Here is a 22159-nt window from a genome sequence, read left to right as displayed (position 1 = left end):
CATGGAGCATTTACTCAGCAATAACTTACTAATTGACACTCCATTTGGAGTCCGCCAGGATCACTCAACTCCTCACCTCGTTACAACTTTGCTCCAATCATGGACAAAAGAGCTGAATGTGTGAGGTGAGGTGAGAGTGACTGCCCTTGAAATCAAGGCAGCATTTGACCAAGTGTGACATCAAGGAGTCCTAGCAAAATTTGAAATCAGTCGGAAGACTCTCCACTGGTTGCAGTTATATCTAACGCAAAGGAAGATGTTTATGGTTGTTGGTGGTCAAACACATCAGTCCAAGTACATCACTGCAGGAGTTCTCCAGGGTAATGCCCAACCACCTTCATCAATGACCTTCCCTCCATCATAAGGTCAGAAGTGGGGATTTTCGCTGATGGTTCACTGATTGCATAATCTTCACTATTAATGACTCATCAGATACTGAAGCAGTCCATGCCCATATGCAGCAAGATCTGGACAACATTCAGGCTTAGGCTGGTAAGTGGCAAGTAACATTCATGCCACACAAGTGCCAGGCAATGACTGTCTCCAACAAACACCCAGCCATCTCCCCTCGACAATCAATAACATTATTATCGCTGAATACCCCTTTATCAACATTTGGGGGTTACCATTGACCAGAAACTGAACTGGACTAGCCATACAAATATTTTGGCTACAAGAGCAGGTCAGAGGCTGGGAATTCAGAGAGTAACTCAGCTCTTGACTCCCCAAAGTCTGTCCACAATCTGCAAGGCACAATTCATAAGTGTGATGGAATATTCTCCACTATTCCAAATGAGTACAACTTTAGCAGCAATCAAGAAGCTTGACATCATCCGGGACAAAGCAGCCCGCTTGTTTGGCACTCCATCCATCACCTTAAACATTCACTCCTCCATGCAAAGTGGCAGCAGTGTGTGCTATCTACAAGATGGCAGCAACTCACCAAGGCTCCTTCGACAGCATCCTCTAAGCCCACAATCTCTACCACCTAGAAGGCCAAGAGCAGCAGATGCATGGGAACACCACCACCTGCAAGCTCTCCTCCAACCCACACACCATCCTGTCTTAGAACTATAAGCGCTGTTCCTTTTTGTCACTGGGTCATAATCCTCGAACACCCTCCCTAACAGCACTGTGGGTGTACCTACGTCACATGGACTTCAGCGGTTCAAGAAGGCAGCTCACCACCACCTACTCAAGGGCAATTAGGGATAGGCAATAAATGCTGGCCTAGCCAGTGACACCTACATCCCATGAATGAATGTTAAAAAGATACTCCAACAACCTTACATTAAAGGCTAACATACCATTTGCCATCCTAATTGCTTGCTGTACTTGCATGTTAACTTCCTGTGATTCATGTACAAGGATTCCCAAATCCCCCTGAATGTCAACATTTAGTCGTCTCTCACCAAAATAAACTCTACTTTTCCATTCTTCCTAGAAAAGTGGATCATTACACTCCAATGACCTTTTTGCCCAATTATTTAATCCTTTATATAATTTTTCAGCCTCTTCACATTCTCCTTGCAGCTTATTTTTCCATCTCCCTTTGTATTATCAGTAAACTTAGATATATTATGCCACATATAGATTGTAAATAACTGAGGTCCAAGTACTGATCCTTGTTACACTTCACTGGTTAATTTCTCCAGTACTTTTTCTTTATTATTAATTCTTTAAGTTCCTCATTCTCATTAGAAACTCAGTTCCCTACATTTTCTGATGTGTCTTCTACTGCGAAGATAGACATAAATTATTTGTTTAGTGTCAGTGCCATTTCCTAATTTCCTTTTATAATTTATCTTGTCTCTAACTCTACTCTTTACTTTGATCAATCACTTACTTTTTACAAACTAGTAAAAATTCTTGCTATTTGTTTTTATGCATCTTGCTAGTTTACTCTCATATTTCTCCCTCTTGATTAATTTCTTGGTCATCCTTTGCTGAACCTCAGGCTTACCGCTTTTTGGCAATATTGTAAGCTTCTTTTAGTCCAATATCATCCTATGCTTGAACCACTATTTAAGTGAAGTTTTATTCCTCAAGGAATTGGGATATTCATTGTGAATTATTAATTATTTCATTCATATACATCAGCAGTGAACAGTTAACACATTCATTGGACATTAACCTGTTTATTATTATAATGGATCTGGTAAAATAGTATGTAGTGGATGTCACTTAAATGCATTCTGCATTTGTCCACTGATATCACCCACAGCATTTTTAATTGTACTATACTTGGATTTTGACCTCTTGAGGTGATGAATGTTTATGTCTGATGACCAATTTCATATTTTTAGAAGAGAAGAATTTTGGGCCCAATTTGGTATTTACAAAATTTCTGGTTTGGTCTGGGCGTTTAAAAAAATAGATTTTGAAACTATACTTCACCTCTCTCCTTTTCTTCCCCTTTCCCCCCACCCCTGCCATCTGCTGTCTCCCACACACTATTTCTATACCTACCTTTCTCCCTCTCTAGCTTTGCTCTGTTCACTGCCTCGCCTTCTAAGTTCCACTTAATTTTGCTCTTTCTTCTTAGGTTCTGCTCTGTCCTAATTTACTCTCACTCAAAATTTGACATTGCCTTACTCTCCCTTGTTTGGATTAGCTTTGTCTGAACTTTTCTATTAAGGTATAGTAGCCATTATCAGCTCCCTCTCCAGTTTTCACTTTCCCAGAATTTATTCCATCAGCATGCTTGATCTCTTACTCTAGGCCCTGCTCTATTCTTCCCTCACCACCTCCTTGACTTGACTTTCTCACTCTTCTCTCAAATTGTTTCTTTTCAGTTGTGCTGTAAAAATGCCCATTATTTGGTTGATTGAAGTTTCCCATTCAAATGATTTTCTTGCTCTCACATACAATTTCCATCTCTTTGTAGAGCAAATTGTCCATCATTAGTGCCAGCCTTGATTCAGTGGTTATGCTTTAATGTCTGAGTCAAAAAATTGAGTTCAGTCTCACTGAAGAATTGACCACAAATTCAAGACTGACACTTCAGTGGAGTTGAGGGAGTGCTGCAACTTTGGAGGTGCTGTCTTTCTGATTGGATATTACACTGAGGCCCCATCTGCCTCATCAGGTGGATGTAAAAGATCTGAATAAGATCTCCTAATGTCCTGGTTAATATTTATTGCTCAATCAATATCATTGAAACAGATTATCTAGTCATTTGCTTTCCTACTTTGTTTGGGGCTGTTTTACATTACAACGGTGACTACATTTCAAAAATACTTCATTAGCTGTGAAGTACTTTGGAATCCCTTATGTTATGAGAGATACTATCTACAAGAACATTTTGCATTTATATAGTGCTTTCAATGTAGAAAAAACATCCCACCGCAGTTCACAGAAGCAGAATTAGACAAAAATTGACACCAAGCCATAGTTAGGGGAGGTGACTAAAACCTTGGTTGAAGAGATAGGTTTTAATGATGTTCTTAAGGGGGAAAATTTAATCCAAGTTTTTTCTATTTTGTATAGATCATAAGTTCAATGGCATACTTCTATTGTTAACTCAGGTTTTTTTGTACCATTACAATTGTCTAACCATTTGTACCTTCCTTAAGGGTAGCTCCTTCCCATCCCCCTCACAATCAACACCCCAGCCCACCACCGTCTCCAACCCTACAATTAATTTTACTACCGTCCAGGAGCCCCTGATAGAGTGCCATCATATTTTTGTTTTCTCTAACATTTTTCATCCTCTAGATTTAACTATGTTGCTGTTATTTTCAGTACCTTATAATTCCCTACTGCCACAATAATCTCCAGTTCTGCCATCTTACTTCTAATGTGTTTTGCATTTATGCAGATACAGTTTATAAACCTACACCTTTCATGTACCCCAGTACCTGAATATTTCCAGGCTCTGTTTTACATTCGTCTCACTAGGTAATGTTGTTAAAGTCTATCCGTTGACCAGCTACTGCCCATAGACACAGGCCAATGGAGAGGTGCATGATCCTACTCTGCAAATTAGATTAAAACATAGCAAAATAGAAGCAGGAGTAGGTCTTTTGGCCCTTCGAGCCTGCTCCGCCATCCAATATGATTGTGGCTGATCCTCTATCTCAATGCCATATACCTGGTCTCTTCCCATAGCTCTCCTTAGAGTCTAGAAATCTATCTATTTCCTTCTTAAATATATCCAGTGACTTGGCCTCCACAGTCCTCTGTAGTAGAGAATTCCATAGGTTTACCACCTCTGAGTGAAGAAGTTTCTTCTCATATCTGTCCTAAATAGCCTACCCCGCATCCTGAGACTGAGATCGCCTTGTTCTAGACCACCCAGCCAGAGGAGACATCTTCCCTGCATCTAATCTGTCCAGCTCTGTCAGAGTTTTATATGTTTTAATGAGATCCCCTCTTATTCTTCTAAACTCCAGTGAATACAGGCCTAGTCGGCCCAATCTCTCCACAATAGACAATCCTGCAATCCCAGGAATCAGTCTGGTGAACTCCCTCTATGACAAATATATCCTTACTTAGGTAAGGAGACCGAAACAGTGCATAATATCCAGGTGTGGTCTCACTAATGCCTGTTTAGCTGCAGTAAGACATCCTTGCTCCTGTATGCAAGTCTTTTTGCCATGAATGCCAACATACCATTTGCCTTCTTAACTGCTTGTTGCACCTGCATGCTTGCTTTCAGTGATTGGTGTACTAGGACATTCAAGTCCCTTTGTACATCAACATTTCCCAATCTGTCACAATTTAAATAATACTCTGCCATTCTGTTTTTCCTACCAAAGTGGATAACTTCACACTTATCCACGTTATACTATACTTGCCATGTATTTGCCCACTCACGCAACTTGTCTAAATTGCCTTGAAGCCTCTTAACATCCTCCTCACCACTCACATTCCCACCTAGTTTTGTGTCATTAGCAAATTTGGAAATATTACATTTGGTTCCCTCATTCAAATAATTGATATATATTGTGAATAGCTGGGGCCTAAGCACTGATCCCTGCAGTACCCCATTAGTCACCACCTGCCATTCCGAAAAAGACCCATTTATTCCTACTCTCTGTTTTCTGTCTGCTAACCTAATTCTCAAACCATGTCAATCCCAATCCCAGGTGCTTTAATTTTACACACTAACTTCTTATGTGGGACTTTATCAAAAGCTTCCTGAAAATCCAAATACATCACATCCACTGGTTCTCCTTTATCTATTCTATTAGTTACATCCTCAAAAAAAGTGTTTGTTTGCAACAATGACATTCAAGCAGGATGGAAGTTATTAATTCAGCAATGTTACATCAATCAAATTGACATAGACAAACATTTAAATGTTGGAACAATTTGTCAAAGTGACAGAGTTTAAAAGTGATAGGAAATGGGGGAAAGACTCATGTTGTGTTGCTAAACTATATGGATGACAAGAAGTAGGGAAGGATTTGTTCTATTTTATGTTTTGTCAATTCAATAGATTTTGTTCATATTTGGTGACAAGATGTAGTGTGTAAACATTGAACACGAAGGCAGGGTTCAAAAATATAAAATGTATAATTTTGTCAGCAGTCTATAGTTTAGAATAGTCTGAAGTGCTGTTATATTATGGGATTACATTGGATGAAAACAATTAGTTGGCTGGTTTTGTTCCTCTGAAATTCCCCCTGTCAATCCTCATACTGAGTGATAGTTACATTGATGACAACAGCTTTTGTTACATGTGTGCTTATTCCACTTACCTGAGCCTGGACAGTGAGTGTTTGTGAATTCTTTGATCATCTAGAGGTCTTCCGGACGGCGAGCGGAGACGGGGCCCGCTCGCCGACCCGTAAAATGCTGCGGGGATATGTCAGGCGTGCGTCCTGACGTCACCCCACATCATTTAGATTTGCAGTTCGGCCTATTAAGGCCATTAAAAATCTAATTAAGATAATTAATGGACCTGCCCATCCAACCTTAATGTTGGTGGGCAGGCCGGGAGCCCAGGCGGGCTTCGGAAAAACCATGAAACCTCATCCACGGCGGGATGAGGTTTCATTAGGGTGTTTAAATTTTTATGAAATGTTTCAATAAAAGTTATGGACATGTCCCAACTCATGTGACAGTGTCACATGAGAGGACATGGCAGGGAAATTTTTTTATTGCCTTTATTTTAGTTTTCAATCGGAGCCGATCTCCCTGAGGCAGCACTTTGCCTCAGGGAGATCTGTGCGCTCTTTTGCGCGCATGTATGAAAGAGTGCACTCCCGTCTGAAGGACTGCCCCTCTGCCCACGCAGGGAGCACATAGCACTTCCCAGTGGATGTCACGCTGGGCGGGCCTTATTTGGCCGGCCCATGTAAAATGGCGGCACCGCCCCTGATTGGGGGCGTCGATCGGAAGGCTGCCTGCCCGTGCCTGCTCCTGCATTTCCCCTCCCAACGGGGGGAAAATGTTGCCCCTAAGGTATCATGACTTCATTCTTACCTGATATCAGGCACATACACTCCCATCGAGTGTCTGTGGCTCATTAAGTAATCCTTGTATTCTCAGTCATTATGTGTATGTGCTCAATTGTTCTCCACTCAGCAATAGTGCTGAAATCAGCATATTTAATCCAGAGAAAGGATGGAATCCAGGATCTGCCTGGTATATTTTGCACTGCATTTACCGCTTGGGCCATGAGAGTGAAGGAAACAAGTTAATAGTAGATACATACTTTTGAAATATGTACTACAGATTTGTTATGAACAACTTTTAGAGTTTGTTCTTCTGAAAAATATTGTATTTGATTTGAGTCGATGCAGCTCACGTCTTTCGTCTTCTCTTTTATTTAGTTGAGCAAGCTCCTGCAAAAAGTTGTATAGGAGCTTACCATCTCCCATTTCCAACAAGACTGAACCATAACAGCTCTGCTTATGACTCTGCTACTGGTAAGTATAATATCAGACAGTGTATTGTCACTGAAAACTACTGATAATAATAAAAAACTGCTTTATGATTGTACAGGAAATGTGAAATTTTGGTTAGATAAACATTCAATATGTTTGATAAAGTGGACTTACAAAAGCATTATGAAGCACAGTAGTTACCTGATCTGAGGTAAGCACCTGCTCTCCCTAAAATATGAAAAACACAATGGGTTTGGATTTATCATTTAGTGCTGAATTTGCCTCACGATGAATGGTCTGACTTGCCAGGGAGCCTGCTGTCACTGTCAATGAGCATGGAGGAGCCTGGCTTCAACTCAACACAGAGTTTCGCACACAGCTTGGAGCCCATCCATTCCAGCATGGAAGTGATGGTCAACTGCATGAGAACATTTGGGGATCCAACCGTGAGGCAATACCTGATGACCGATGTCTCAGTTTCCATTACAGCACAGGCAGAAGCCACACAACGTCTGAATGCTGCAGTGGAAGCTCAGACTAAAGTAATGAAATTTTAGATTGTTGCCAGGCAAGTGCAACTTACTACCATGCAGGCTTAGGCTGCTGTCAACATAGCTGCAGGTGCCAGTGCCCAGTGGAGCCTTCAGGGTCCCACGGCAAATCAGCAATCTGTGCTCCAGCAGATTGCAAGGATTGCTGAGATGCCTCTGTGCTGAGGAAGTGACAGTGACTCTGTGGAGCACAGGCTTGCTGTCCTTTCTAAGGATGACAGCATTCACGCTTTGAATCTGCTATTCTACTGGAGCTCCTGCTGTGGCCTGCAGTCAACCAGCCCAGACTGTTGCTGCCCGTGCTAAGGTGGTGCAGTCCAAAACTGGGCTTTCAAGGCTGAGACCAGCTCAAGGCCGTCCTGCGTCTTGTCCACTGAAAATCAGCAGCTTTCCACCAGCCATGCTGCAGCCACAGGGGTAGCATTGCATTGGAGCACTAGGCCAGACAACAACATACAGAAAACAGGCACTAAGAGAAAGTAGAAGGGTAATTAGTTGACTATTGTATGAAGTATTGAATGTATTGGATGAAGTTGTTATAGCATGGTTGTTTGTGGTGGTTTTTACTTAAGAATTGTGTCCAAGAGAAGACAGTGATAGTCCAGAGCAGAGGAATGGAAAGATCAGAAAGTGTTGAATGATGGGGATCTGGAATTTTATTTCAGGGATCCAGAATCTGATGTTGAACTCATGGGCATCAATGGAATATGGATCTGCCAGCTGTCTCCTCTCTTTCCTCCTGTTGAGGTGACAACGGCTGTGCCCTCATGATGGGCAGGTTGTGGAGGGTGCTGCAGACCACTATGAACATCCATGCTGGCCAGTGCTGGACAATCCCCCCCCAAGCAATCCAGGTAGTGGAAATGTTGCTTCAACATTGTGATGATCTGCTCAATGACGTTCCTTAAGGCAACATGGTCATTGTATGGCTGCTGGCCTCATGTAGTGGGGTTGCTGAAGGGAGTCATCAGCCAGGTGTACAGTGAATAATCCTTATAGCTGAGCAACTACCATATGGTTTGTATGCTGGTAGAAAGATTTCTGGAAGAGTGGACTGATGAAGATTAAACAAATCTTGACTGCTGCCAGGGTAGTGGGCATTCACCAGCAATGATGTGCTAGGCGTGGTTATGCACCACAATTAGTGAATGGTATCCTTTGCAGTTTTGGTACTTTTCACTGTTAAGATGATGATCATGAAAAGCAACAAAGGTACGAATACTGATCCTTCCAGTATCCCACTAATTATAGCCTGCTGTGATCTGGTTATTCCTATTCTCTGTTTTGTCCATTAACCGACTGTCAATCAGTGTTAGTATAGTATTCCTAATCCTGTGAGCCCAATTTTGTCCAATAAACTCTTGTGCTTAGCATAAACACTTCCTTCTATACCACTGTACCAAACACTACTTCCAGGTAAGGCAGTGATTTATTTGTACTTCTAGCTTTATTTCCTGTATTTGCTGTGTGTGGATGAAGTCTTCACTACATTGAGGAGACCAAACTGTTGCAATAAAGCTCAGTGCAAGTGATGAGGACCTATGGAAGTGATCTATGGAATTCATTGCCACAGAAGGCTGTGGAGGCCAGGTGATTGAGTGTATTTAAGACCAAGATAGATAGGTTCTTGATTGGTAGGGGGATTAAAGGTTACGGAGAGAATGGGGTTGAGAAACTTATCAGCCATGATTGAATGGCAGAGCAGACTCGATGGGCTGAATGGCCTAATTTCTGCTCCTATGTCTTATGGTCTTATGAGGAATTGCAAATGAAATTTCTAGTAGATATTTTACAGCCCTCTGGCTTTAATATTAAGTGCTTTTTCAACATTTGCTGCCCTTGATGGTAGAGGTCACAGAGGAGGAACATGCTCTTAAAGTAAATATTGTGAGTTGCTCCAATGCCTCTTAGAGATCATACATAATGTAATTGGGCCACTGGGAAGGGGATGAATATTGTGAAGACAGATACAAATTACAATCACTCATTTTTCTCTGTCTTTATCAATTTTTTGGTCTTCCTCTGCTGGCTTCTAAAATCATCTCAATTCTCAGGCTTGCTATCCTTTTTGGCAATGTTATAAGCCTCCTCCTTTGATACTATCATTAACGTTTCTTATTGGCCATATTTGGGTAACTTTTCACACTTTTTCTCAAGAGAATATTTATTTGTTACAAATTATAAATGAATTATTTTTACATACCTATAGGTATGGTGTAACTTCCAAGGCCTGCCAGAAAATGCAAATAACCCTGGAACTTGGGTCAGACGTTGGGAGGGGAAGATGCGCTGAGATTCTGCCAAAGCTTAAAATTCTGCCCTGATTGCCTAGGTCCAAACACAAAGAAGTTTAGATGGGGAATTCCAAGGTATTGACAAGTGACAATGAAGGGATGACCATATTTATCCCAGTCAAGGTGGAGAGAAATTTGGAGATGATGGTGTTTCAAGGTCATTACTATCAAGGGCCGCAAGAGGTGCAGAGGTCACAGAGGAGGAAAACGCTATCAAAGTAAATATTGTGTGTTGCTCCAATGCGTCTTGGAGGTCGTACATAATGTAATTGTGCCACTGGGGGAGGGGATGAATATTGAGTTCAGTAGTAGAGGTGTTGTCCAATCAAACTGTTTTAGTGTGGATAAGGGGAGGCTACTGTGCTTTCTCTTATTATAGATAATACTGGCACATATGTCATATGAACCTTAACTACTTAACCACCCTAGATTTTGTCCAGGACCTGCCGTAGGCTGTCGTATTTGTTTCATTATTGGAGGAGCAGGGAATGTAGTTAATCACTGAGGAATCATCAGTGAACAGCTCAACTGCTAACCTTATGATTGGTGGAAAGCCTTTCCTCCAATTCTCAAACTTTCACTTGACCTTTGTTGTGATATCAAGGAGATAAAACAAAATAGTAAAATATTATATAAATATAAAAATGCAGGCACATCAATAAAAAAGGAAGGCTAAGGTGAGAATAGGACCATTACCATGGGTAACGATGGAGAGATGGAAAAATATTAAATAATTATTTTGCTTCAGTATCTACCAGGGAGATATAATACGTAGGCATGACATTGCATGATGAGATAAGTATATTTAAAATTATAAAGGAAATGTATTGAATAGAATAAATCAGGCTTGTCTAATCTTTTTGTTTGGGCAGGGGGAACATTTCCATTTTAACTCGCTCAAGAGGCTGATGAGCAAATTTCAGAAAGATGAGGATTGGCACTACTTTAAACTGAATTTCAAAAAAAGTATTAAGGAAAGAAACAATTACTGAACAAAAATAAAGCAGTGTCATAGCAATAAATCGTTAAGTTTAAGAAAAGTGTATTTAATAAAATGACCAGAGTGTGAGAGGGTCAGTGTATTTGCCAGGCTCTCTCACACCTCTCAGGGTGCTCACGCACTCACACGCATCAGGTATGTGTTAGAGTGTGGTGGTGAGAGTGAGTGAGAAAGCTGAAACTTGGAGTAAGGCAGGCACACAAACACTCACTCCCACGAACTAACTCACTCCCTCTCCCACTCTCTCATTCTCCCCCCCTCTCTCTCTCTCCCCCCTCTCTCACACACTCTCTCTCACACTTTCTCTCTCTCACTCTTTCTCTCACACTTTCTCTCTCACACGCTCTCTCTCACAACCTCTGTCTCACACTTTCTCACTCTCTCTCACTCACTCACTCTCTCTCTCGCACTCATTCTCTCTCTCGCACTCATTCTCTCTCTCGCACTCTCTCTCTCACACTCTCTCTCTCATACTCTCTCTCTCTCTCTCTTGCACTTTTTCCCACTCCCACTTGGTGTTTTTTTTTGTCAGCTCATGTTGTAGGGTAGACAGCATAGTTAGTTCAGGACTTAAGTGACTAAAGTATGTGATGAGTCCTAGGAGACTCCTAACTTTCTGAATGTTTGTAGAGTCCACAATATTTGCACTGTCTTCAACTTTCCATGGATCAGGTGATATGCCTTCACCACTGAACATATGGCCAAAAAATTTGATTTGTCTTTAATTGAATAAGCACTTGTCTTTGTTCAAGGTGAGGTTGCATTCTCTAAGATGTTGTAGGCAGGTGTGTCTTGAGTTCACTTTCAGTGTGATCATAGATGAGAATGCCATCACTGATGTTCACCCTGCCAAGTACAGATTGAATTGTGCTGAAATACCTCAGCTGTTGAATTGAATCTAAAGTTGAGCTTTTTGTTTCAAAAAAGTTCAAAATGAGTGGAAAATACCATAAGATACCTTGATTCTTCTGCAAGCTCGATTTGATGGTATCTTGCAATGAGGTCAAGTTTAGAGAAGTGTTTAGCACCATGCATTCTCTCTATGATATAATGGACTGATGGTGTCAAGATTGTGTTGGTGACCACATATCAATGCAGATTCTAATCTGGCTCTCACTCTTGGGTTTCTTGATGACTTGTATGGGTGAGACTCAAGGGGTAAGTTTCTCCCCAACTTTCTCAATATGTCAAGGTCAAGTAGACACTGAAGTTCCTTCTCTGTTTGCTTCCTGACATCAAATGGTATTCATCATCTTTGATGTGGGGGCATGATGGGGTCAATATGCAGCTTGCCTGTCAGTTTACCAATACCACTGAAGTGGTCAGTATACAATTTTAGTGTTGTTGGTATGTAGAAGAATCATGGACATAACTGTAATCATGTGCAGATCTGTTGCTATCTGGAAACTGATAAGCGTGTCACATTCTAAAGATGTGACACAGGATACAGCATTTGTCCTAGTATCTGAATGAGACTAGCATTTCAGAACTCTTCAGAATGTTCAGTGGTTGCTGCTGTTGTGAGGGAAAAGTTTTATATTCACTGGCTTGGAGAGAATGGGGCAGCCCTGAAGTCTTTGAACATTTTGTCTCCCATGACATTCCTGTATCTATGAAAGCATCTACATCTGAGCAGCCAGAGGTTACTGTCACAAGTCACTGGTTGCTGTGTCCAAAAAACACAAAATTATATTCAGGGTCATCTGTCTCTACTTTGGCTACATTTTCTTGATCTTTTGCTGTGGTGCACATAGATGACACCCTTCTGTTGGTATTGGTCTTGATAGTTGATTTGAAACATGAGCAAATTGGTTGGATTTTCCACAAGCTGTGCACTGTTCACCAGTAGCAGTCACTGTTCAGTGTGGATAAGCATCATCACAGCGGAAACACGGTTTGGACAAGTCACAGCTCTGTTTCTGAGACTGCTGTTGTTGCTTTGCAGGTAGTTGCCTGGCACATGAGTGATGTGCAGTATTTACAGGAGTTAAACTTGGAGTGTGGTAGTTACTCTTGGCACCCTCAACTTCAGTAGCTCTGGATTCTGAAAGCAATAGTGATCTCACTAACTCCAACAGCTGTGAAAGCTTTCTGTCTCTCTTGAGTGCTTTTCAAGTGGTTGGCTAGAGAGACAACCTTCGATTATTTGTGTTTTGATTTCTTGTTTGACATATTCAACATCACCAAACCCACATTTGGTCTCTAGTTGCCTTAAGCATGTGCAATATTCGTCAATTGTCTCATTTGCTTTTTGCTTAGTACATCAGAAGATAATGGTTTCATATATTGTATTGTTCTTGGGTATAAAATATGTTGCTAGTGCTTTTTTGCTGTCTTGTAATCGTTTTGATCAGGCATAAGTTTCTCAAAAATATCTTCAAGTTCTTCACCTCTATGGTGGAGCAGTAAGGACTTTCTTCTTTTGTCATCCGTGATTTCGAAACTTGCCATCCTGCCTTTTGAATGTCACAGCCACTTTTACCAATGTGGGAATACAGATGGCTCCAAATTCACCACAAAAGATGGCAGATTGGGCATTGACAATGCCATATTGATCAGCAATGCAGAGATGAAGCGTCAATGTAATGATCCATGATTTTTTATTTTGATCAGGATTTTTGTAAGATCAACCATCTTCAGCTACTTCATCAAGGACAGTCCCTCCATCATAAGGTCAGGTGTGGAGATGCTTGCTTCTGATTGGTGCTGAACATTGCGCATTCATGACTCATCAGACACTGAAGCAGTCCGTGTCCATATGCAGCAAGACCACAATGTTCAGGCTTGGGTTGATAAGTGGCAAGTAACATTCACACCACACAAGTGCCAGACAATGACCATCTCCAACAAGAGAGAATCTAACCATCTCCCCTTGACATTCAAAGGTATAACTATCATCCCCCACTATCAATGTCCTGTGGGGGTTACCATTGACCAGGAACTGAACTGGATCAGTTAAATAAATACCGTGGCCACAAGAGCAGGTCACAGGCTGGAAATTCTTCAGTAAGTAACTCACCTCCTGACTCCCTAAAGTCTGTCCACCATCTACAAGGCACAAGTCAGGAATGTGATGGAATGCTCTCCACTTGCCTGGATGAGTGCAGCTCCAACAACACTCAAGCTTTACACCATCCTGGACAAAGCAGCCTGCATGATTGGCAAACCATCCACCGTGATAAACATTCACTCCCTCTGCCACTGATGTACAGTGGTAGCAGTGTGTATAGTGTACAATCTACAAGAAGCATTGCAGCAACTCATCAAGGCTCCTTTGACAGCACCTTCCAAACTTGCAACCTCTAACATCTAGAAGAACAAGGGCAGCAGTTGCATGGAAACACCGCTACCAGCATGTCCCCCCCAAGGCACACGCCATCCTGACTTGGAACTATATCGCCAATTCTTCACTATTGCTAAGTCAAAATCCTGGAACTCTCTTCCTAATGATACTTTGGTTGTAGCTACACCACATGGACTGTAACGGTTCAAGATGGTGGCTCACCATGACCTTCTTGATGGCAATTGGGGATGGGCTATAAATGTTGGCCTAGCCAGTGATGCCCAGATCCGGTGAAGGAATTTTTAAAAATGTGTATGTGTACACTATGCAAGCTTTCCTGTTTGTGTTTATTTAACACAGGCTGAGCGTGTCTCTATATTTGCAACGTAAAATGCTGTCTTCCCCGCTGTCTTCCTTGCAGAAAGTAGGCAAAACCTCCCAAAAAGACTCATACCTCGAAGCAAAGCTTCCTATTTATCATTATCCTGGTCATCACTGTGAAGCCCTTGGGATAGAAACAGCCAAAGCCAGTCAGAACTTGTAACTGCACGAGAAAACAATGGTTTCCTTTTTATTTCTCTTCTTGCAGCTCTGTATGCTGGTATAAATGTGTATGGTAGCTTCAGGTGGACAAAATGTACAATGCAATTATCAATGCACCACACTTTTTCACTGTTTGAGGCAGGGTGGTTTAGAGACTTAGTCCATGTGTTGAATTCCATTCAATAAGATAACAAGTTCTGCTCTATTGAGTTAAAGCCGGAGAATCAGGACCAGGACTCCACAACAAAAACAGAATTACCTGGAAAAACTCAGCAGGTCTGGCAGCATCGGCAGAGAAGAAAAGAGTTGACTCATGACCTCAGCCCATTATCCATTACCAAACACCACTTCTTCTAATTTACTATAGGTGGAATTGCCAGTCTTCTGATTTGCCCAGGGATCCCCAGAATGTGGAATAGATTTTCTGGGCATGATAAAAATACTAGAAGAGAGCAAATGGTCCATCAAACTCATCCCATCCAGACTTTATGTATCACATCACTATTGGCCCAGTGATGGAACCAGTGATTCATCCCCCATATAAAGTATCAATGGAGCAAAAAGGAAAGCTTGAAAGAGAGCTCCAAGTGATGGAAGAAATTAAGATAATTGGGGAACGAAAATACAACAAAAATATATCGTAGTTACCTTCAGGCTATGCAAATGCAACCAATTCTCTTTGCAGCTTAAAATCTGCCCACCAGTCTTATACAATTAACTTTTACTTAATGTTCTGTACAGCTCTTGACCAATGACTTCCTGGAAATTGAAATATACAGTGTCCATTTAAGATGCTCAATAAAACTGGCTGCCTTCCAGATGATCTGTGTGATCTCTTCCCATGACAACATAATGGATAAGGTCAGCTATCATGGGACAACATTGGAACCCTTTGAGATTTGCAGTGTGGTTAAATAGGGTTGCATTCTTGTGTTGACACTCTTTGGCTTATTCTTCTTTTTACAGCTGTAATATGCCTTCAGTTAATCTACAGAGTGTCTAGCTAAACACCAGAATGATGGAAAGCTGCCTGTCTGAGATCCAAGAGAGAAGTGTGCCAAGTAATCATCAGAGAGTTGCTCTATATTGACGATGCTGCACCAGCATACCATACTGAGGAACACCTTCAGTGTAAAATGGACAGACTCTCTCACCTGTAAAGAATCTGGTTCCCATCAGCATTAGGAAGACAACATGCATTGTTCAGGATGTTGCCATACTGTTATCTAACAGCATTGACAATGTGATTCTGAAAGTTGCCGCTATCTTCACAGATCTAAGCTGCGCAATCATCAGCAATCCATCACTTGATCAATGCATGCATTGCAAAAGCTGCAGCTGTTATATCAAAGCTGAGCAAGACATTGTGGATCAACAGCAACCTAACTGAGAACACCAAACTGCCAGTCTACCAAGCCTGCATTCTCAGTGTAATCTGCAGTGGTGAGACTTGGACAACATATGCTAGGCAGGAGAAAAGGCTGAATAGGAGATTTGGACAGGCTTGGTGAGTGTGCATGAACATGAAAGGTGAAATATAACGTGGATAAATGTGAGGTTATCTACTTTGGTAGGAGGAAGGGAGGTGCAGAATATTTCTTAAATGGTAAGAGATTGGGAAATGTTGATGTCCAAAGTGACCTGGGTGATCTTGTTCATAAATCAGTGATAGCTAACATGCAGATGCAGCAAGTAATGAGAAGGCAAATGGTATGTTGGCCTTTACCGCAAGAGGATTTGAGTACAGGAATGAAGATGTCTTGCTTCAAATGTATAGACCCTTGGTTAGGCGGCACCTGGAGCATTGTGTACAGTCTTGGTCCCCTTACCTAAGGTAGAATATGCTTGCCAGAGAGGGAGTACAGCAGAGGTTCACCAGACTAATTCCTGGAAAGGTGGGACTGTCCTAAGAGGAGAGATTGAGGAGAGTGGGCCTGTATTCTCTAGAGTTTCAAAGAAAGAGAGGTGATCTCATTGAAATTTACAAAATTTTTATGGGGCTAGACAGATTAGATGCAAAAACGATATTTCCCTTGGGTGAGGGCATCTAGAACGAACGGACACAGGTCTCAGAATAAGGGGTAGGCCACTTAGACTGAGATGAGGAGGAATTTCTTCACTTGGAGAAATTCTCTACCCCAGAGGGCAGTGGAAGCTCAGTCATTAAGTTTGTTCAAGAAAGAGATCAATAGATTTCTAGATATTAAAGACATCAAGGGATATGGAGATAGTGTAGGAAAATGGTGCTGAGGGAGACAGTCGGCCATGATCTAGTTGAATGGGTTGTGGAGATTCAATGGAATCAGCACTAAAAGTTTGCATTTCATGTTCAGGAATCTTCACTCAGTGCTCTAGGCCCAACTATCTTCAACTGCTTCATCAATTATGACTTTTCCGTCATAAGATTAGAAATGGGACTGATGATTGCAAAATGTACAGCACCATTCATGATTCCTCAGATACTGAAGCAGTCCATGTCCATATGCAGCAAGACCTGGACGATATTCAGGCTTGGGCTGATAAGTGGCAAGTAACATTCACACCACACAAGTGCAAGGCAATGACCATCTCCAACAAGGGAGAATCTAACCATCACCCCTTGACATTCAATGGTATTACCATTGCTGAATCCCCCACTAGCAACATCCTGGCGGTTGCCATTGACCAAAAACTGAACTAGACTAGCCAGATAAATACTGTGGGTGCAAGAGCAGGTCAGAGGCTAGGAATCCTGCAGCGAGTAACTCATCCCTGACTCCCCAAAGCCTGTCCACCATCTACAAGGCACAAGTCAGGGGCGTGATGGAATACTCACCACTTGCCTGGATGAGTGCAGCTCCGACAACACTCGAGAAGCTTGACACCATTCAAAACAAAGCAGCCTACTTGATTGGCACCATATCCACAATCATTCACTCCCTCCACCAACGATGCACAGTGGCAGCAAGATGCACTGCAGGAACTCACCAAGGCTCCTTAGACAGCACCGTCTGAACCCACGATTTCACCAGGTGCATGAAAACACCACCACCTGGAAGTTCCCCTCCTGACCTGGAAATATATCACCATTCCTTCACTGTCGCTGGTTCAAAATCCTGGAACTCTCTCTTCCCCACCCCCCCCCCCAAAAGCACTGTGGGTGTGCCTACACCACATGGACTGCAACGGTTCAAGATGGCAGCTCACCGCCACCTTCTCAAGGGCAAACAGGGATGGGCAATAAATACAGGCTAGCATCCCATGAATGATTAAAGAAAAAAACAATTTATATTATTTGAGTACATGCTGTTAGTCATGAATGATTCCACATAACAGAACCCAGATCAAAAATATTTCATATTACTGTGTGTCAGATGTTCAGATACTATCTGTTGCTTATTGTTGCTAACTTCTCTAAAACCTAACCACATGAAACTCTCTCTGGTTCTTATCTTGTCCTACTTCTGATTGCTAGTGCCAATGCTACTTCAAGTTCCGTTGCGAAGCAGACTTGCTTAGTTCTTAGTGTAAAGTAGCCCTAAGAGATGGCAGAGCAGGCTTTGGGACTGAATGGACTGCTTCTGCTCCTATGTTCCACGTTCGCTTCTCAGACGAATCCTCGGCACCTCTTGGCAGGACCAGGTCATCAACTTTCGGAGCATGCTAATTCCATCAGCATTGTGATGAAATAGAGATAGTTTAAGTAAGTTATGTATATTTGGGTGTGTTAGAAATAAGGTTTGTCTTTAAGTTAAGTTTAATTTGTATTTCTGTTAGGAAAAAGGGAAAGTTGAGTTTTAGTTTCACTTTAAAAGACGCCTGCATTTTAATGAAGAACTTATGACTCTTGAAGGAGAGTAAAACAAACACAAGGATAGAAAAAAACTGTGCTGCTGTCTAATAACAGGGATCAAGAGAGGAAGGCCATGCACACGCATACATGCACACACACACACCTAAAAAAGCAGTTTCAGTGCACTTGAAGCCAGGATTCCAGAGAGGCTGGACAGCAGAGGGGCAGATAGCACGTCCCAAACTAAAGTTGAAACCAGCTGCCAAGAGAGACTGGACGGGAGAAGGAGCTGCAAAAGCAGGTTCCAGAAACTAAAGAAGGAAGCTCCCAACTCCAAGGGAGTAGAACAGGAAAGCTCTCAAGAGAACAGTCTAGTCAAAGGACAAGAATCTGGAAAAAGTCCTGTTCGATGGAAAGTAAGGAGCAGAAAGGAAGGCTCCAAGTTTCAAGCTTAAGGAGAAGAAAGCTGCAGGACACAGATTTAAAGCAATGTAAGTGTGCGAGAAGCCTGAAGATCTAAGGAGACAGCCAAAGGTCTGTAGCTCTTTACTGTGGGCATGTGAAGCAGAGGTGTTCTATTGACATGGCTGAGTCAGTGAGAGTGCATAGAAGAAAGCTTGAATACACATGGTGATCCAGGGGAGAGGAACATCAGAAGGAGAGTATGAAACCCTGGAGGTCAATCCTTGTGGAAGGCGTCTGAGAGAAAGCATTGTTTGGGAGAAGATTCCAGAGTGAGTTCTTCGGGAGTGGAGATTGGATACCCTTGTGTGAAAGACGGAATGCAGCGAGACCAGTTGGCTCACAGTGAGACAAGCGTCTGGTTGGGGGGGGAGTTGATGAGAGTGGCATCTATTACTTGGTTGCTAAGTGTGGTATGTCTGACCACAGGTTGCCTAAATACTGTGTATTTACTGTGAACATTAGAGTATTAGATAGCTTTTATAGCTTGGGTAATCCTTACAAATCTGTACATATCTGTAGAGGTATAGTTATGAGTACTGTAGAATAGTTCATCTTTTCATGTTTAATAAATGTTTTATTCTTTTGTTAAGGGTTCATCAGCAGACTCTTGTGACTCTGTTCAGTAGCCACTCTCCACGTATCTAAACAAAAAATAAAAGTTAGAATCTACCTATCAAGCTGGTTCCACCCTGGGATCAGGCTTGTTTAGTAGTAACATCAGCTAGGATAATAACAACATACACTCATTGCTAAACAAATGATATCTGCACTGGCTCAGTCACATTCATTGGATGGATGATGGCCCTATACTCAAAGACCTTCAGTATAGTGAACTGGCCACTGGGTTATGATCAGCTAGATGTCCGCACCTCCACTCCAAGGACACTTGCAAGCGAGATATGAAGATGGCCTTCACTAACACTAACAACTGGGAGATGGTCGCTGATGGCCATGACCACTGGAGGCTGACTGTTTGGAGGGTCATTGTAAGAGGGGAAGAGAAACAGAAAGCTCAGCTGGCCAAGAAGGGGGCCCAGAGAAAACAGAGGCTAGTGAATCATGAACCTTCCCAATGCACTGTCTTTCTCTGCAACAAATGCAGCAGAGACTGTTATGCCAGACTGGGGCTCCAGAGCCACGCCAGGTGATGTTTAACACAGAGTTGATCACCAAGGTGCAAACCATCAACTCGCCAGAAGGAAAACTGACCAAAGGTTGACTTGACTACCATCAACCTCATTACAGTACTTCTTCAAATAATTCAAACAAGTTAGTGAGACAGGACCTCTGTTTCCAAAAATTATGCTGGAATTCCCTATTAATGTCTGTTCTTTTGAAGTGATTCAACAACAGAATTTCAACAAGTTACCTACAGGCCAAATTGATTGGCTATCTACCTAAGCCTCAAAACTCTTTAGACTCCAATACTGATATTGAATCTTTTCGCATTTAAGAATTAGGAGCAAGAATAGACAACTCGGCCCTTCAAGCCTGCTCCACCATTCAATAAGATCATGGTTGACCCGACTTTAACAACCTGCCTACCCCTGATAACCTTTCACCCCCTTGCTTATCAGTAATCTATTTACCTCTGCCTTGAAAATATTCAAAGACAGCTTCCACTCCCTTTTGAGGAAGGGAGTTCCAAACACTCACTACTCTCTAAGAGAGAATTTCTTTTCATCTTTCTTTAAATGAGTGACTCCTCATTTTTAAAACTGACACCTAGTTCTAGATTCTCCCACAAGAGGAAACATCCTTTCCATATTCACCCTGCCAAGACCCCTCAAGACCTTAAATGTTTCAATTAAGTCACCTCTTACTGTTCTAAATTCCAGCAGATATAAGCCTAGCCTGTCTAATCTTTCATCATAAGACAACGTGCCCATTCCTGTTATTAGTTTAGTAAATTTCTCTGAACTGCTTCTAATGTATCTACATTCTTCCCTAAATAAGGAGACCAATATTGTACACAATATTCCAGATGTGGTCTCACGAATGTCCTGTACAACTGAAGCATAACCTTCCTACTTCTATATTTAATTCCCCTCGCAATAAACAGTAACATTCTATTAGCTTTCCAAATTACTTACTGTACCTGCATACCAGCCTTTTGTGATTTAAGCACTAGGACACCTAGATCCCTCTGAATCTCAGACCCCTGCAATCTCTCACCATTTAGATAACATGTTTCTTTTTATTCTTCCTGCCAAAATAGACAGTTTCACATTTTTCCACATTATACTTCATTTGTCAGATCTTTGCCCACTCGCTTAACCTATTTATGTCCCCTTGTAGCCTTCTAATGTCCTCTTCACAACTTACTTTCCTACTTACCTTTGTATTGTCAGCCAATTTAGCAACCATACCTTCGGTCCCTCATCCAAATCTTGTTCAATGGCAGGGCAGACTGAAAACTGTTGTGGAGGTTCAGCTCCTGATTTCCTGACTTTTAATATCAATGGGTTAAAATCTGGGGCATTCTGAATTGGGGTGAATTTTACAGGCGAATGTATCTCCCATCCCCAAGATGAACAGTCAGTTGGCAGCTCACTTGACTTTAAATCTGGCTGCGCTGTCTTGCAGCAATAATACACTTGGGCAGCCTTACTTACCTGAGAGTGGGACATATGCTCCTCAGGGACAGGAGGTCCCATCCTCGAGAGCTGCCGGTTAATCTGATTGTTGGGCAGCTCTTGTAGTCTCAGCAGCGGCAACAGCACTGCAGTTTCAAGGAGAAGGAAGATGTTGCCTGAATTTACCTTTAAGTCTGGGGACTTTGGTCAGGGATGTAGAAGTCTAGTGAGGGAGAGGTGGTGAAATGGAGGGTCTAGAGGCTGGGGACAGACACAAAGGGTGGTACAATCTTGAGGGGTTCCCCTGATGGACACAGGGGATCCCCTAAAGGAGGTACCCCCTGCCCTCCCATCCTGCCTTTATCTATTCTTTGATACTTGCTGGGCTGGCTGCCATCCTTCCGCCTTCCCCAGCTGCATGTGTTATTGTGATGGAGGTGGAATGAGGCCCTTAAGTGACCATTCATTGGCCATTTAAAGGCCTCAATAGGCCTAATGGGTTGCTTGATGCTTACCTGCTCCCTTAATATGGGGCAGAGGTCGGGATGGGTGGGAAGGTGGGTGGTTGGCCATCTGCTTTAAACACTGGCCGGGTGGGGGGGTGCTGTAAAATTCACTCCATATCTAATTCTCTAATCTATGCTTCTGTTAAGCAAGGCTTTGTGTCAGAAGCATTTCTCTCAATTTTGGACCGAGCGTTCCATATGTAAACATGAAATTGAACTCTATGGGCAGGATATTGAGGTCGGTGAGTGGGGCGGGGGAGGGCGGTGGGGGGTGGGGGGTGGGGGTTGTGGGAGGGAGTGCAGAGCCCGCTTTCTGATGCATAAAATGACGCA

General features: G+C 42.3%; 1 protein-coding gene across 1 annotated transcript in view; it reads left to right on the top strand.

Annotated features, from left to right (window-relative positions):
- The window catches only part of LOC121283837 (transmembrane protein 182-like), a 76771-nt gene that overhangs the window by 37437 nt on the left and 17175 nt on the right, over positions 1 to 22159 (top strand). The window contains exon 4 of the mRNA XM_041198616.1: positions 6783 to 6878. Coding sequence (XP_041054550.1) covers positions 6783 to 6878 — 96 coding nt within the window. The remainder of the gene's footprint in view (positions 1 to 6782; positions 6879 to 22159) is intronic.

The sequence above is a fragment of the Carcharodon carcharias genome, chromosome 11 (genome assembly GCF_017639515.1).
Source record: "Carcharodon carcharias isolate sCarCar2 chromosome 11, sCarCar2.pri, whole genome shotgun sequence".
Lineage (NCBI taxonomy): Eukaryota > Metazoa > Chordata > Chondrichthyes > Lamniformes > Lamnidae > Carcharodon > Carcharodon carcharias.
This window is presented reverse-complemented; position numbering and strand designations above follow the sequence as displayed.